Genomic DNA, 17,282 nt, shown 5'->3' on the forward strand with positions numbered 1-17,282 from the left:
CAAGAGTGTTTTGTGTTTCAAATGATAAAAATGACTCCTTTTTGACCCTGCCATTGTCTTCATAGCCAATATTGAAGACACAGCACACACTTTTACTCATTTAAAGTATGCCTGTATCACTCCAAATGCCTTGATCCTGCACTGTGTTCAGCTCAGCACCACTGAGCCGGAAAAAAAATCAAATAAACAGAAAATCCAATTTGATTCCAGTTATGTAACTGATCTTTTCAGGATGGGCTAAACACTGAAAAACAGCTGGACCTGGGTCATATAGGGTAAAAAAAACAAAAAGAACACAACAACAACAAAAAAAATCTGTGTGCAAATCCAGATAAAATCCATGTCACTGCACTGCAGCTGTTTCACGCCGCAGTAAAACCTGGTTATGTTCCCTCTGGGAATCAAGACTGACTGGGAGAATTTAAGGATATGTCTCACAAGCAGAAACATCCACGAGCTCTGCACACGTTCACGAGCCATTTGCAAACTAATTAGAAGTTTGGAGTTAAATGCTTTCGGCTGCACGCATCACTGTGAGTTTGCCGATGTCTCCCTCACAGTGCCAGTTTGGTTGTATTGTCAAAACAAAGCCTGCACACGGCCTCAAAAAGAAGGACATGGTCCTCCAGCACAGTCAAAATGATGACTAAGGGCCGTTTCAGACAGAATCAGGCGTTGTGGCTGCGGCGAAAAAGTTGATACAGAAAAAACTTCTGAATTCGAGAGATGATTTTGGCGAGGGACCATGGCGTTTCGACATTTGTTGCGTGACACTACAGGATACTTTATAAGTCGGGACAACTTCCAGCCATCTTTGCTGTGACCAAAACTGGACATATCTCTTGGAAAGTCGGGCTATCTCCAGCCGTGTTTGTGGCAACAAAACCAGGCGTTTTTAAGGAGAACTGCGGACATTTCAAGATGTCTTTGTCGCAACCAAAACCAGATCATTTTTACAGGAAGTTGGGACATCTCCAGCTGTGTTTGTGGAGACAAAACCGGGTGTTTTTAAAGAGACCCCTGCCATGTTTGTTATGTATATTATGTTACAACAGAGCCCTTGAGTAGAAGCTCAAAGTCAAAATTGAACGGAAGTTCAAAATCCTGATCGTCACATGATTCACACAAACTCCAGACAGTTCAAGGACGTCTTTGGCAGGCAATTGGAGCAGATGTATATAGAGACAGAATAGCGATTCTTGGGAATTAGTAGTCAATAAATGCATTAATGTTCTTCTGCTGAGACTCTATCGTGCTGTTAGTATTAATGGCTAATTTCCTGAACTATTGAGAGACTCCATGATCTGCCATTGCTGTGAAAAAATGGAGTAAACGGAGAAGACGTGACTCTCTCTACTGAAGGGCTCTGTGTCACACAAACAAGCCATGGAGGGACATTCCAACACACCAACCCTACAGCTAATCGCCACTACGCCTGATTTGGTCTGAGTGAGGCCTGACAGCTTTAAACTACAGACGGATGGTACCAGAGTTACTTTACCAATACACAAGTGCATCATCACCCGAGATGGTGTGGAAGGCCTATGAGTAAAATCGGCACACAAACATACAGTGCTGATGGGAAAACATTCAGTCAGTGCACACTCTATACAAGATTCCTGATAATTATTAAATAGATTATGAGTATTTACAATATATGCTAGGCTAACATGAACCAAAGGATCAATAGTGTTCATGTACTATATTTACATCTATAATGTAATTTGAGGATATTTACATAATATTTGAAGAGAGATGATGAGAGAATAAAGAAAAACCCATTCAATACTGTGGATTGGTTTCCACTCAAATGGCCAGCCAAAGCTTACTCTTCAGCCTAATTCACTAAAGGCACAGGCAGGGTGTAACCTTCAGCTTCACACACACCAAAGGACCGCTAAGAGGTCAGCTAAGGCTGTTCCTATGTTGTTTGTTGTGCTTTGTTTTTTAAAATGAGCGACAGTGCTTTGGATTTAATCACCTGTATCAGGTTATAAAGATGTTAAATTGGAGCCTTGTGTGGCTTTATGGTCACTAGGTGGCCCTGGAGTCCCTGCTGTTGGGCCTGTAGAAAATACCTGGAGGGCTGATTCACACACAAGAACTGAAAAACAAGTCTCAGCTTAAAACTTTGACCTCGGAGATGATTGTGTTCCCGAGGATGAGACTTGTTCTGACCTCAACTGTTTGTCTCTACCTCCTTCCTAAAAACCAGCTTCTCTCTGTTTTCCACATTTCGCATCCTCTCTTAACCCTCGGCATGTCCCACACTTTTGGCTCTGTCCATGTAGCCTGAACAAGCTCAAGATTTCCTTGCAATTCATTTGCATCTACCTGTGTCCTTAGTCAGAATGCAACCCACTCAAAGTCTTGGAGGAAAGTCTAACAGGAACAGTAAAACAAAAGGTGGTGGGTCAATTCTCAGGACTTGAGACCCAGAGGCAACATCACAAATCCTCCTTTTTTCCCAATGCACAGTCCCCGTTCTCTGCATTTAAAGAGTAACACCCAGATCAAATAAATCCATCAAATCCAATTATGGCTTCATGTGGTAGAGCATTATGTCAAATACGAGGATTTAAGTGTTTGAGCCACATATCAAATGAATTGCAACAAGATCTTGAGGCCACTAAGGCTAATCCCTCCACTAAATACGCCCTTCAAACACGAGGCAGAATTTGCTTTCCTGCACTTTGGTCTCTTACTGTCCCTCCACCTATTCTGCCCCCGTCTAATCCCTGTCTTTTCTCCCCCTCCCCTCTTGTGTCTCTTAGCTGTAGCCGAGGTTCTCCATCTCGTGGCGGTATCTTAACTCCGACACTTTAGCTTTGTGCTGCTTGCTCTCCAGATGCTGCCTGAAGTCCGTCTCCTGTTCAGCTCCACAGTTGCACATGGAGCAGTAGAACTGTCCGCTGGGAGTCACGCACATGGCCAAGTCCCTGGGGATGCGCTGCCTCGGTCTGGGGTTGTAGTACGGCCCTGGAGGGGAAAAGAGAGGAGAGATGACAGACAGGACATAAAAAAAAGTGAACTGTAGCTGATTCATGCCAGATTTATCCGTCATGACAGCTGGAGGCATAGGCGGTCTGGATCCTCCCCTGCCTGGGAAAAAAGATTTGTCCCCCCCCAATAACCCGAATCAGTGACAACACATCATTCTAAATTACATAATTATATGCACTGAAAACACTTGTGCTAATTAAAGATGCAAAACAATGTGTTTTTATGTTTTTAAAGATTGGTCCCCCCCTTCCATATTCCTCACAGTGGTTCGGTCCACTGCCAATCAACCTGCACCTCCGTCACCTTAAAGGCCCAGTATGAGTGTCTGTAGAGCGGTCTCTGAGAGTGTGGTGGTGCTGGTTGATCTCTGTAAGCAGCTACTTTACAAAAGTTAACTTAAAACAAATAATCCTGGTTTTCTCTTGTCACAATGGGTTAGGTTTAAGTACAAAAACACTTGGTTTGGGTTAGAAAAACAGTGTTTTGGCTTAAAAAATCTAATTGTTTTGGTTGCCACAGACACGGCTGTAGATGTCCCGCGGTCTCGTTAAAAATGTCGCCATAAACATGGTTAGAAGGTGTGTTGAGTTCTCCGTAAAAATCTCCAGTGGTGTCACTTCTACAAATGTTGAAACACCACAATCCCTCATCAGAAATATCTACCGTGAGTTCATTAACATGTAATGTGAATGTGATATGACATGTTTTGTAACATACATCTAATAAAACACTACTTTTGCAGGCACCTTTGGTGTCCCCTTCAGGAACTGCACTTTTTCCAGTTTATTGTTTTTCCCCCAACTGTGCAGTGAAATATCCGCCCTCGGCTGGAGAGATACTTAAATGTAGAACTCGGTTGGTTGTCAAAAATTATTGAGATGACGGGGCTGCAACTAATTAATGTTTTTATAAACAATTATCTGTCTTTCTTTCAGTTAATTCATTGGACGTTTAGCCAGTAAAATGTCAGAAAAATTAAAAAGTGATAAATCAGATTTTTCCAGAACTCAAGGTCTTAAAATTGCTAATTGTTCTGTCGGGCTAGCAGTTCCAAAGATATTCAATTCAAAATTATAAAAGAACAGAGAAAAGTACATGGCATCTAAAAAGCAGCAAATGTTTAGCTTTTAATTTTTGGCTATTATGTTTTGGCCTTTTTCATGACTTTATTTAATAAAACAGCTGAAGAGAGACAGGCAATGCGATGAGAGAAAGAGAGGGGGATGACATGCAGCTAAGGGCCACAGGTCAGGCTTGAGCCCTGGGTGCTCCCGGATGTTTAACCAAACTACCAGCATGACCATATGGGATTGCAGTAATGTTGGTCCGTCAGCCGGTCAGTCAGCCTCATTGGTGGCTGAAATATCTCAACGGCTACTGGATTAATCACCATATCCTCTAGCACCTTGTGGTTTTAAGTGAAATGTTTTCAACAACTACTGGATGGATTCACATGACATTTGGTCCTGACATTCACATCACAATGTTAACATTGTCATTGTGAGCATGCTGATATTAGCATTTACCCCAACACACCAAGTACATCCACACACAAGCGTTAACAGGGCTAGCATGGCGTTAGACTCTTAGTCATCTGGGATTACAGCTAGGTGGATCATCTGAAAAAGAGAATTGCTTGTGTGTGTGTGTGTGTGTGTGTGTTAACACAGCAGAAAAATGAGAAGGAGATAGAGAAAGAGATAAAAGACAGTGAGAAGGCAACCGCAAGAGAGAGAGAGAGAGAGAGAGAGAGAGAGAGAGTGCAGCTATTTTGGGGTTTGTCCATCAAGAAAACTGATTAAATCAGCAGAACGTTTGGAGTGTGTGTGTGTGTGCGTGCATGTGCGTGTGCGAGAGTGGATGAAAAAGAGAGAGTGAGACAGGAAGGGAATTGGCTCCACTGTGTGATTTATCCTGCTTTAACTGGAGCTGAGGTGCTACTGTTTTTTCTCTGTGGAAAGATAGAGACATGGGGAAAGACGGCAAGAAAGAGATAGTTGTTTGACGTCAGCAGAAAGTCTGACGTTACCGTGTCTGGATCTGTTTTCACACACACACACACACACACACACACACACACACATACACAAGCTCACAGAGGCGAAAGCAAACACTCACACAAATGCACAGAAAACACGGTGAAGTTAAGATCAGCTTTCAGCCAATAATGTTATCTGCTAAGCCCTTACAAAAGATTAAAACTCGGTCCAATCTGTGCAACTATCATTCCCTCGGCGATACAGTGGTAAAGCTTTGTGCCAGATTTCCAAAACATCAAAGGAGGTGGATAAGTACTTGCTCCGAAGAAGTGTAGAAAACAAAATCAAATGAAGTACTTTCGGTGAAAAGGTAAAATATTTACAAGATTATTTCTGCATGGTGTCGACGAACAGAGATACTGTGTCCTTGGCAGGGTGAACAAGCAAATGAAACATCAAATAAGGAGCTGACTTTGTCAGGTTACCGTAAAAAGTCTCGTCTTGGGAAGACAATGTTTACAGTTTTCTAGTGTTCACCGTGTCTATTTATCCAGCTGCAGCAGTTTATTTCACTGATATATTCTAACACAAGTGGATGGAAGAAATATTAGATTTTTTTTCTCTGCCCCAGGGAGTCTGCTACAGCTCAGTCAGCTACTGGAGTCCATAGTCGCATTCTAGACAGGAAAATTGACCTCAGGGTATATATACTGCACATACTGTATGTGCGGAGGACATTATGGATTACCTCAATATATGAGAGGAAAATAAATTCTGAGCCACTACAGGACAAATAGCTGTGCCGCACAGTTTTAACGTGGACTATAGATACTTCCAGTTTAAAGGAAGTACTGGAGTGTGTCAAGTAACAACCAGTGACACAGGGAGGATAAATGAATAGTTGACTGCTGATTCTTTCTCTAACCTAACTCTGAGACGGGTCAATTCCCCACCAAATTCATGTCAACTTTTACCCAAGAGCAATAGGAATCATTCTGACCAGAAACATCACAAACTGGCATGGTTTGTGGACGGCCCAGGACAAGAAGTCTCTACAGCGAGGGACTAAAACTGCCCAGAACATCATTGGTGCACATCTACAGAGCATCAGTGATATCGGTTTGGTGAGGTCTCTGCACAGAGCCCAGAGGATACTAAAAGACAACACCCACCCCAGCCACAGTCTGTTCACCCTGCTGCCGTCTGGCAACAGATACAGAAGTATCCGCTGCTGCACCACCAGACTACAGAGCAGCTTCTTTCCTCAGGCTGTGAGACTCCTGAGTGTTTGTTTTTGTGTGTGTATGTAGTTTAAGAATTACAAACAGAAATTCCATTGACCAATCTTCCGTTGCATGATTAGTGACAATTAAATTAATCTTGAATCTTGAATATGTAACGATTCATCTAGTTAGAAGTAGCTTGTTAGCATAGCTGTTTATAAAACACGAAATGTGTTTGGTTTGTTCACTCTGGGCTACTGTAGAAACATGCCGATTGCAACATGACGGCCCCTATGAAGAGGACCTGCTCCCTCTGTAGATACACAAGCTCATTCTAAGGTAACGCAATAGATCCCATTAAACCCCCTTAAATACTACACACTGGTCTTTTAAACATTAACAGTTCCAATTGAAGCAGAAACGTGCATCTAGGTCTATGTCACTGGGTGTATCTGTGTTTCTGAGCCTCTTTTTCTTAATTTCAAATATCTTACCTGGCATGGAGGCAGGAACCTGCGGGCTGCGGCGGTTTTTCACCAATCTGTACTCACTGCCATCTTTCCTGTTTCTTCTTGGGGTTGCCTCATTGCTGCCCTCCCTGAAACAGGCAGAGAGCCAGAGTGAAAATCACTTTCACACATTCTGAACGGTGAGAAAAAAAACAAAGTATGTGTTTTCCACAGGTTTAGCTCGGCTTCGTCAGTAACTAACAAGTCAAAATCACCTAGTGTTAAGTTTAGTCATTTTTTGTGTAAAACGGAAGTGAACTCAGTAACTTCAATTCAGTCTATATCTACTCATGCCCATGCCAATGAGTGTCTGGTGAAGTGTGATAGTCCACAATACATACGAGAACTCTGTAAACTTACATGTTAATGGAGTTCTGTTGGGCCTCAGCGAGCCGTAGTTTCTTGGCATGGTTCTTGCCCTGGTAGTGGGCCTGTGCAACTGCCAGTGAACTGAAGGAGGCGTCACACAGCTTACAATAATCATTCTCTGTGGCCAAGATGACCCGAGTCGCCCCCTTAAACAATGCCTGCAGAGATGGGACAAAGCCATGCAGTGTTTGTGATGAGAGGAGTCAAGAGTGAGAAAGAGAAGAAATAAATGTTTTTAGGTCCAGTGGGAGGAACTAAAGGAATTATTCCACAACTTCCAAAAATTTTCAACTGGAAAATATACACTGATGAAAGTTATTAAATTATGAAAGAAGTCACATGAAAAAAAACATGAAAAACTTGCAGGTTATGATGTCTATTATTTCTACACTTTTAGGATTATTAGGTGAGGTAGGCAGGTAAATATAACACAAAACTATTCTATGGTACATTTTATAATTTTGGCAAAAATGTGCTATTTATTTATATTTTCAATCAATGCTTTTATCCAAAGTGAACAACAATGACAGCAACACAAACATAAAAGCAGCTCTTCGACAGCATGGTGAATCCAGAAACCTACAATGACTAATTTTTTTGGGCCACGGGGAGGCAGCAGAAACAAACTGATTAGGTGAAAACAGTTGCTTATTTACACATTCAGCAGTTATAGAATAACATTAGGATTTATTTGGAGTTATGCCTCAGGCTGCTGGGAAATATATTAGTCCTTTATTCACTGTCTTTTAGTCGCCACCAACTCCTGAGGGAAATATCTGACTCTTAAGCTGCTAAATGCTCCGTTATGTTTCACCTGCTTGTGCTAACTTTGTCTGTCTGCTGTTTGGTGCTGAGCAGGTGGTGTACTGCTGCTTTATAGAGCTTTTTCCTTGAAACAACTGCATCCTATGGCTGAAAATGACACTATAAGAGCAGTACTGTTGGAAAACACCAAAATAGTAGGTGGGGCAGACAATAAAACAATAAGCAATAAACAATAAAGTCTTTTTTATTTTTTTAAATATCGGCATTTGATCGATAAAAATATGGGTTACAGCCACTGTTTGAGAAAGTGTGGCTTTACAATAAAATGTATTATCTTCAACAATTTAATCTAATGACGTTCTTAATAGTAATTAGATATCCTGCTCCTAATTAGTTAATTTAAAAAAAATTAAATGTGCTGGTTTCAGCACTGGTGGACTTGCAGTAAAAGTGCCCACTTGGATGACAAATGAAACATAATAAAGTGCCATCTAGGCTGCACTAGTGGACATTACGACATTTATAGACAAAAGAATTAATCAATTGATCATGAAAATAATCGTCAGATTTATCAATAACAAACAAATGTTAGTTGCAGCTCTACTGTGGTTTTATCATCTTATAATCTGACTCTTGGTAGCACGGAGTAATACACATTTGAGTCGGAGGAAATACATATTTCCCTTTTAAATTGCTGCTACAAAGTGAGGAGACAGAAAATTGCTCAGTGGTGAGTGGATGATGTGAGTTTCCAGTGTTCGAATGAAGCAGCGTGACTCTGCAGTTCCCCACCGCCTCCTCACAGGGAAATGACCTCTCTCAGCAGATTGGCCACTTCAGCAGCAGTACACCCACCTACTCAACTAAAACTGTATCATTTAGGTAGGTTGGTGCTGAGTTGCTAAGTTTGGATCTGACCTGCTTGCCTGCGTCACCATCGTTGGATCCTGAGCTGAGGGCTGTCTGGCCAGCCGCCTCGAGGACTTCTGGGATCCTGATGGCTGGAGGCTGTTGACTTCCAGCGTAGAAATTTCTTAACTTTTTACTGTGGTTCTTCCCCTAGAAAGACAGAGATATAAATCTTTGTTTATTATTAATGTTTTACATGTTTTGTACAAGTATGAATGTGTAGTTAACTGACTTGGTAGTGAGCCTGTGCCTGCTGGGCGGAGTTGAGTGTAACGTTGCACAGTTTACAGTACAGCGGTTTACACAGTTCCCCCAGCCCCAGAGAGTCCTCCTGCTCCTCCGTACCCAGCGGGGACCCCTCATCCTGGGGCTGCTCGCTGACTGGGGCTGACTGACCCAGGAGAGGACTGGGGATGATGCCAGACACCGGGGCAGGGATTAGAGTCGGTCCTGGTGGCCTTGGAGGCATCTGTGAAAGGTCTGGGCTGGGAGCGGGAGGGGAGGAAAGGGGGCTGGGAGGGAGGGGGAACTGGCCGGCTCTGGGCGCCACCACAGGAGGGGGCACGAGCGCGTGTGCAGGGTTCAGAGGTGGAGGCCCCAACGGTTGCGTGAGGTCCATGGTTGGAGGCACTATTGCTTGTGTGTGATCTACAGGTGGGGGCCCCAAGGTGTGTGCCATCGGTGGAAGCCTCAGTGGCTGAGCTGGGGCCATTGGAGGGGGGCCTAAGCGGTGTGGTGGGGTAATGGGGGGAGGCCTTAATGTGTGAGCTCCAGTTATGGGAGGGGGCCCTAATGTCTGGGTGGGAACCATAGTTGGAGGTCCAATTGCCTGAGCCGGGGTGATGGGTGGTGGGCCGAGAGGCTGCGTAGGCGCCATTGGTGGAGGTCCCAGCTGGTGCAGAGAGTCCATGTGGTGGAAAGGCTGCTGGGGGTGACTGAAGAGACTCAGAGGAGGCTTCAACATGGTCTCTGGGCCTGTTGACATCAGAGAAATTACACACTTTGAGACATGGACAAATATTACAAATCAAAGACATTTATACAAGGAAATTTAATAACCTTGATGAGGAAGTCACTGTTGATGCAGACAGACACGGCAGCAATAACACGAGTGAACTACCATTCATGTTCAGTGAACAATATTTAACTTCTTGGGATTAGAAATTAGATTTATCTTCACTCCTGTTTATCAACCTGACTGCAGCAGCGATCCACAGAGGTGACCACCATTGTTTTTGTGTTTCTGTGATGTTAACTGCTGACTGGAGCTGGAGGGGAAATGTACTTTACTTCATGAACCTAACGTTACAGAGAAGAGAGAGAGAACCGGAGTCTCTGGTGAGAGCTGAATTGGTGTGCGCTGTTGCTTGCTAACGTTAGCTAATGGCTAATGTAGAGTGATGTAATCACTTTTTGGGGCAGATAAACTGCACAAATGATCGCTTTGTGGTAAATACACCATTAAGCAACCACCGCTGCTGATGAAAATCTATCTGAAGTGACAAGATAATGTGTGTTATGTTTAGTCACGTTTGCCAACTTCCCTATCCTCGAAGTAGCGACTGGTGATCACGTGAAATGCAACATAACTTTGACTAAACTTGTGGATTTCTGTGGTTTGAATATTGTTGGAAATATTTGGGATAATGTAAGTACACAAATCAACAAAATATATGTCAAAGGTCTAGTTCTTTTTTGATATCTTAATGCAGAATTCCTTCATATATCTTCAAGGGCTTAATGGCTTTAAAATGTATGTGTATGAACACATGTGTACCAAAGAAATTGTTCAGAGAGTGAATGTAAAAACAGAACGTATTTAGACATTTTAAGCCCTGTCAGTTGGTCTGTCCAGATTGAAATATTTCAACAACTACTGGATGGATTGTCTTGAAATTTTGTACAGTCATTTATGGTCCACAGAGGATGGCGCTGTCTTTTTTATCTAGCGCCACCTGCTCATTAAAATTTTCACTTCACTTCACATTGGCACAGACGTACAATCGTTCCCAGATAAATTATCCAAATGATCCTCTGACTTTTCCTCTCCACCAGAGGAAGAAGGGTTGCAACAGTATGAGATTTTCATGGCAAGATAACCATCTGAGAAAATATCACAGTATATGGTGTTACATCATGATTATTGTTAAGAAGAACAATTGTTTTTTTGTTTTTTTTTAATCACATACAAGGTACAACGTAGTGAAACTGGTTCTCTGCATTTAACCCATCCAGGAAGAGCAGACACTAAGCTGTGCAGACACACAGTGCCCAGGGACAAGCCCCAGATCTAAGCTGGTGACATTAGTATGGTAGAACTCAATACCATAGATAAGATAATGTAGTAGGTTAACCATAATTTTCACACCACAGTATACCTTCAAACTGTTATACTGCTGCAACCTGAACGACCATGTATTCTGAAGGCTACCTTCTTATTCTGAATCATTATCTTAGCCTGCATCAAACTACACCTTGGAGAATGTAAGATATAATAAATTGTTAAGCACCAAATTTTGTGAGTATCCACTGAGGCAGACATGGGTATGATCTCTTCTGGTAGATTTGTCCTGAAGCAAGTTATCAAGCAGAAAAATGAATTTGAAGTCAATGTCTTGTATAAAAACAAATCAGGCCCACATTACTGAGAAATCTGCTTGTAAGATGTCCTACTGACTGAGGGACACAAACAAACATCACACACTGTAAGCAAAATATCACTTCCCGTGGCAAAGATAAATATGATTTGCATTGGATTAGTCCAGTGACGAGTAGATGTTGCCTAACGTTCAATATGTATACGTATGGAACTCTAATGAGCGATGTACAGTGACAGTAAAAGACGGCATGTATCTGTCGGAGCCCTGAGGCAGGAGCGATGTATAGAGATGGGCGAACAGAAACACATTCTCGGACAGAGGAGCTTCACACTCCAATGAGCATCATGAAGATGAGGGCCAAGCCTGCAGCGCCTGCAGTCATGCATACAGGACGTCACATAGACATACATGTGCACACACAGAGACAGTGACAATAAAAATCCTAAAGCTTCCCCAATCAGAAGAGATCACAGCCTGAAGTGTGAAGTGTGTGTGCGTGTGTGTACGTGCATGGCATGGCTTTGTATGGATTCAAAAAATGTTTTAAAAAGCACGTAGCTGCTTACGTTTGTGCCACTCTAACGCTCCATTGTGTGTGTGTGTGTGTGTGTGTGTGTGTGTGTAACTACATATATTGTCAGGTCACTAATAGGCCAACAGCTGTGTCAAAACTCGCTGTGCTGGAAGCTTTTATCTGGAATCCAATTGGAGGCCCGATGGCAGTGATTCATGGACCCAAAATAACCTCGGAGTGTTTGTGTTTCCAACTGCTGCTCGCTGTCAGTCTGTCAGTCTGTCTGTCTCGCCTGTCTCGCTGCCTGAGTGTCACCTGGCATGGCTGACCTCAGGAGAAAGGTATGCTGGACAAGAGACTGACCTTACTGCTGTCCTGTCGACTGCAAGACGAGACTGTGGAGAACTGTGGAGCAGAGCTGGGCGAGTTGCTTCCAGATTAATAAAGTCACATCATGCAGCAGTTGCGTATAAGTAAATATAAGTTTCACTCGTCACTGACTTTGTAAGTGTTGTGAGTGTCACATCCTGCTCATGAACGCTTGTACATTTGCTGTTTTTCAGAGCATCCGGAGCAGCAACTGTGATTCACTTGTATTGAACAGCAGAGGAAGTGGGTTAATATTGGCCACTGTGGTTGGACAGTCAAAGAAAAGCAGCTCACTAGGCCTACAACTAGCAATCATTCCTACCATCGATTAATCTGCTGATTATTTTCACAAATAATTGATTAATAGTTTAGTCTTTAAGAATGTCAAAACACAATTTCCTACAGTCTTCAAATTGCTTCTTTTGTCCAACTAACAGTCCAAAACAAAAAGACTCTTCATTCACTGTCATACATAACAAAGAAAAGCAGAAAATCCTCACATTTATGAAGCAAATGTTTTTTGCTTGAAAAATGACAAAACTGATCTGTTAAGAGCTGGCATAAAAAAAAATCTAAATTCTAAAAAATAAAAGGAGGTGCCCAAAATGAATAGAGAATGTCTCTGCAACGACAAGGTCAATATGAAAAAATACTGGTACCAAAATAAAGGTAACACTTCTGATTTCTGCAGAGGTGTAAGCATCAGCGTAGATCTCACTGGGTCAGAGGAAAATGAAGTTGGAACACAGCATCAATAAAATATTTAATATTTTGTAGTATAATAATATAATATAATGTAGTTGCAGTCCAAAACCTCTAGGAGCACAACATCTGGACATTCCTCCTGTCAGGAGTGATGATGCTAATAAAGTGCAGCAGAGCAAAGTTATAGAGAATTTAGTGGAGATATATTCAGGCTGAATCTCCAAACGGGACATTTTAGCACATTTTGGCACCATCTTTTCCATTTTAGCTTCCTCAAGTTTCAGTCAGTAAAACTTCTTCAGTTTGTCTTACACTTCACTTTAGGTATTCATTCCATCAACATACAACTGTTTTTGGCCTTGAATCTGTAGCTTTTACATGGCGTATCGTTTGTATTGTCAGCACCAGCTTTGTAGGTTTTGCTTCAGTTGCTTGGTGGTTGAATTGTCTTTTCAGTGCATGACACAAAGTGCTGTCTACAGAGCTGCAGCACATACACATGTTCACAGCGGTGGACCTTGCTGCAAAGTCAAGAAAAACTTTGTTTGCATTTGAGTTTTTGGAGAGGACACAATCAAGTATCAGGATTATGTAATAATGCTCGTAAAATAACTTGGAACTGTTTTTTGAGCTTGACTCAAGATTTCTTGGTTTGCTGGCTTTGAACCATCCTAAAAAAAAAAAAAAAAAACTCCTGTCCTGGAGCCTGATCATCTCATGGCCTCCACTGAGAATCTCTAAATAGGCCAAGTGTTCATTTTCTCTCGAGTTTTTCCTTGCCATACTGTGTTGTGTCACATCAATTATAGAGCAATGAGAAGCACATGCCTCCTGCACTTATTCCATCTGCTTCACTGGGCACTGGACGAGCGGAGGAAGCGATGAAGACGAGATAGGTCTTACTGTACCATTACAATAAAGCCAGGCTTCCACTTGTATATCCCAGTAGTACTGAAGGCTTGAATGTCATCATAATAATAAACAATAAAGTGAGTTGTGCTCTTCTGTAAAGTCGCTAAGTGCTATCACCTGGTCTATGCATTAGGCTGCTGTTACTATATTGATCAGCAAACAACTAGCACAAGACATCTAGCTTTGTTGAGTAACTAATTAATAATTAACTGTATAAAAAGACAGAAACACTGAGAAAAGCCATCATGAAAAATCCCCAACCTTAAACGATTGTTGGTTTTGAAGAGTTGTCATCAAAAGTTCCCCGTTGATTCATGAATAATATATTGTTTCAGTACATATCAAAGTTGCAACGATTAATCGAATAACTGACACATTTTGGGAACAATGATAAACATTTTTCAACATTTTCAGACGTTTTATAGATGAAACAACTCATCAAATAATCGAAAAAATAATCAACAGATGAATCAACAGTGAGGGAAGAACAACAAGAGAAAAAAGAAAGTAAGCAAAGCCGATCGTTTTAGAAAATGGTGACGACAAGCTGTTTTGCTGATGATAGTCAGTCACTAACTGCTTTGACCTGCAGGGCTCATGTCTGGGCTGCAAGTACAGTCTGTTTTATGAAATTATCGCCAACTATTTTGATAATCAATTAATCACTTTGAGACATTAAGAAAAAAGTCAAATTCTCTGATTCCAGCTTCTTAAACGTGAATATGTTCTGGTTTCTTTCCTCCTCTGTGACAGTAAACTGAATATCTCTGGGTTGTGGACAAAATAATGGACTCATCAACATTTTAAAGGACGACCAACTTATGGATCAATCAAGAAAATAGTCGACAATGGAAAAAATTGTTAGTTGCAGCTCTAAACATTTTATATAATTTGTTTAGTGGCTGCAGTGCAAGAAAGTCACGGCAAGATCAAGAAGAGAAAAAATAAAGTCCGAAGCCCATCACATTAGAAAATGATGACAGCAAATCGTTTCATATGTATTCATAGTCGGTAACAAACTGCCTCGTCCTGCAAGGCCCAAAAATAGTTCAAGTGCTTTAAATGTGGATGGTTTCTGGTTCCTTTGCTCCTCCATGACAGTGAACTGAATATCTTTGGGTTGTGGACAAAACAAGACATTTAAGGACGACATCTTGAGCTCTGATCTACATTTTTCAACACGGTTTTACAAACCAAACAACTAATCGATTAATCAAGGAAAATAGTAATCAGATTGATCGACAATGTAAATAATTGTTAGCTGCAGCCCTACACTGTCTCAATTTGACTTCCAATCAATTACAATAACTTCCACTAACTTCAATCTGACACTTTTTGCAGTCTGTGCATTCTCAACATGATAGATGGTTTAGTGACGTGACAGTTTAATGGCAGGAAGATTACCAGGAGGATTGACCGGCCTTAAGGCTGTGTCATCTGATTCATCTGTGTGGCTGTACATGATCATGATGACACATGCTGGCCTCAAGTCCCTGAAACCAGCAGCAAAGCCTGTTTTTGCAGGTGCAACAAAGAAACACTTAGTGTAATTGCCACATGCCACCATCAGCTTTACAGATCAAGCTTGCAAAGGCTAGAGCGAAGGGAGCAGCGATGATTCAGTTTCTATATCTTCACTTACACTTGATTGACTGCCATACTCGACAGATGAAAGTGAAGATTGCATTGAGGCTAGATTACAGTCAGACATCAGAGGCTTCCTGAAGCATGACACATAGAGCTCTAGTGACCATTAGAGTATCTCGACAACCTCAGATTTTGCATCGCAGCATCCATAAACTGAGCAGAATGATGGCTGGTGCACCCCTCGACATGACATGAGGATGATGAGGATGAGGATGATGATGATGACAGCAGCACCAGGGCAACCGGCTTCAACATCCACCCTCCCCAGAACAATCTGCAAATGTCTCTGGCTAGATTTTTTCCTCCATCCCTGCACATTAGCGCATAAGACCGCTGACAGTCAGAGCAGAGCAGAGGGGAGACCCTGCATGGCAAGCCTCTCCTTACCTGGCAATCGGGCAAGATAATGGCTGCTGTCACCGTATCTGACAGGCGGAGAAGTGTAATTTCTGCAGTAGTCTGCACTCTGGTAGTACGCTGCATCCCCGTTCTTCAGCTGCAGCGCCATCATCGCAGTCACATCCCTCTGCCAACTTCTTCTCTCCAAAAACCGGGCGGTCAGGCAGGATGACAGTCGCTACCATACGCTCAGACACCGTGGCTTTCCCCGCAGGGGTGATCTCCAGAGCAGAGCGAGAAACAGGAAGTGACTGTACGTGTTAATCCACGACATGTAAACACGTTGCGTTTGTATTTTTAAAATAAATGTCGACAGAGATGCTCTAATCCGTGAAATTAGATTTTCCAAGACACTAATCACGCCGAGGTTTCCCTTGGCACCCCTCTCCCTGTTGGTACAGTCCATTTCCGATGCCACCGCTGCTGATTTGCATGGGTGGCAATCATGACACATTGTATAAATATGTTACACCTCTGTGGTGCGCTCACTTCACCCGAGCGCCTATTTATGAGTGTCAGATCTGCTGGGAAAACAGCCGGAGTGATGGAAATGTACAGAAAGATATGGGCAAAGAAAAGATACAGTGTTACAATAGTTATAAAGGTACTGAGCATGTACACATTGAATTAAAATATTTACAAGTAGATTATTATTGTTATAATTATTCTAATTATTATTATTGTTATTATTATAGTTAACAGCATTGTTCTTCTTCTCTGTGTTTACTGGCGGCTGGCAAACCAACTTTAAAGGTGCATACCGCCACATACTATGTGTAAATGCTGCACTTAAGTCAACTAAAGCTATTTGAGTTTTGTGTTAACGGTTCTATTTATCAGCTTTAATTTCATTATCTGCCCATAACTGATAATGTAACTTTTACATTATCGGGCCGATAATGTAAAAGTTACATTATCGGCCCGATAATGTATGGGTCTGATATATATTGTGCATCCCTACGTATTATCATTATCATTATTATTATTATTATTATTATTATTATTATTATTATTATTGTTATTATTATTATTATCATAGTAATAGTGGTAGTGGCAGTGGTAGTGGTAGTAGTAGTAGAAGTAGTGGTAGTAGTAGTAGTGGCAGTAGTAGTAGTAGTAGTAGTAGTAGTAGTAGTGAAAGTAGTAGTAGTCGTGGTAGTAGTCGTAGTAGTAGTAACATATTAAATTGTAGCCTACTACACCATACTATTCACAGTACTTATGAGTTGTATTAGTAGTAGTAGTAGTAGTAGTAGTAGCCTAGTGAAAGTAGTAGTAGCAGTGGCGGTAGTAGTAGTAGCAGCAGTAGCAGTAGTAGTAGTAGTAGTAGTAGTAGTAGTAGTGAAAGTAGTAGTAGGACTGGCAGGCAGTAGTAGTAG

The 17,282-nt window shown here is 41.8% G+C and overlaps 1 protein-coding gene across 1 annotated transcript; it reads right to left on the reverse strand.

Annotated features, from left to right (window-relative positions):
* Positions 1-2,770: 2,770 nt before the first annotated feature.
* Positions 2,771-16,015, reverse strand: zmat3 (zinc finger, matrin-type 3). Its single transcript, XM_073475717.1, has 7 exons — positions 15,892-16,015; positions 9,606-9,732; positions 8,990-9,320; positions 8,767-8,907; positions 7,075-7,241; positions 6,700-6,803; positions 2,771-2,979 (listed from the first exon to the last, which is right to left on the reverse strand). Exons 1-7 carry the CDS (start codon positions 16,013-16,015, stop codon positions 2,771-2,773), a joined length of 1,203 nt encoding a protein of 400 aa, XP_073331818.1.
* Positions 16,016-17,282: the final 1,267 nt, after the last annotated feature.

This window comes from Pagrus major, chromosome 11, assembly GCF_040436345.1.
Source record: "Pagrus major chromosome 11, Pma_NU_1.0".
In the NCBI taxonomy this organism is placed as follows: Eukaryota; Metazoa; Chordata; class Actinopteri; order Spariformes; family Sparidae; genus Pagrus; species Pagrus major.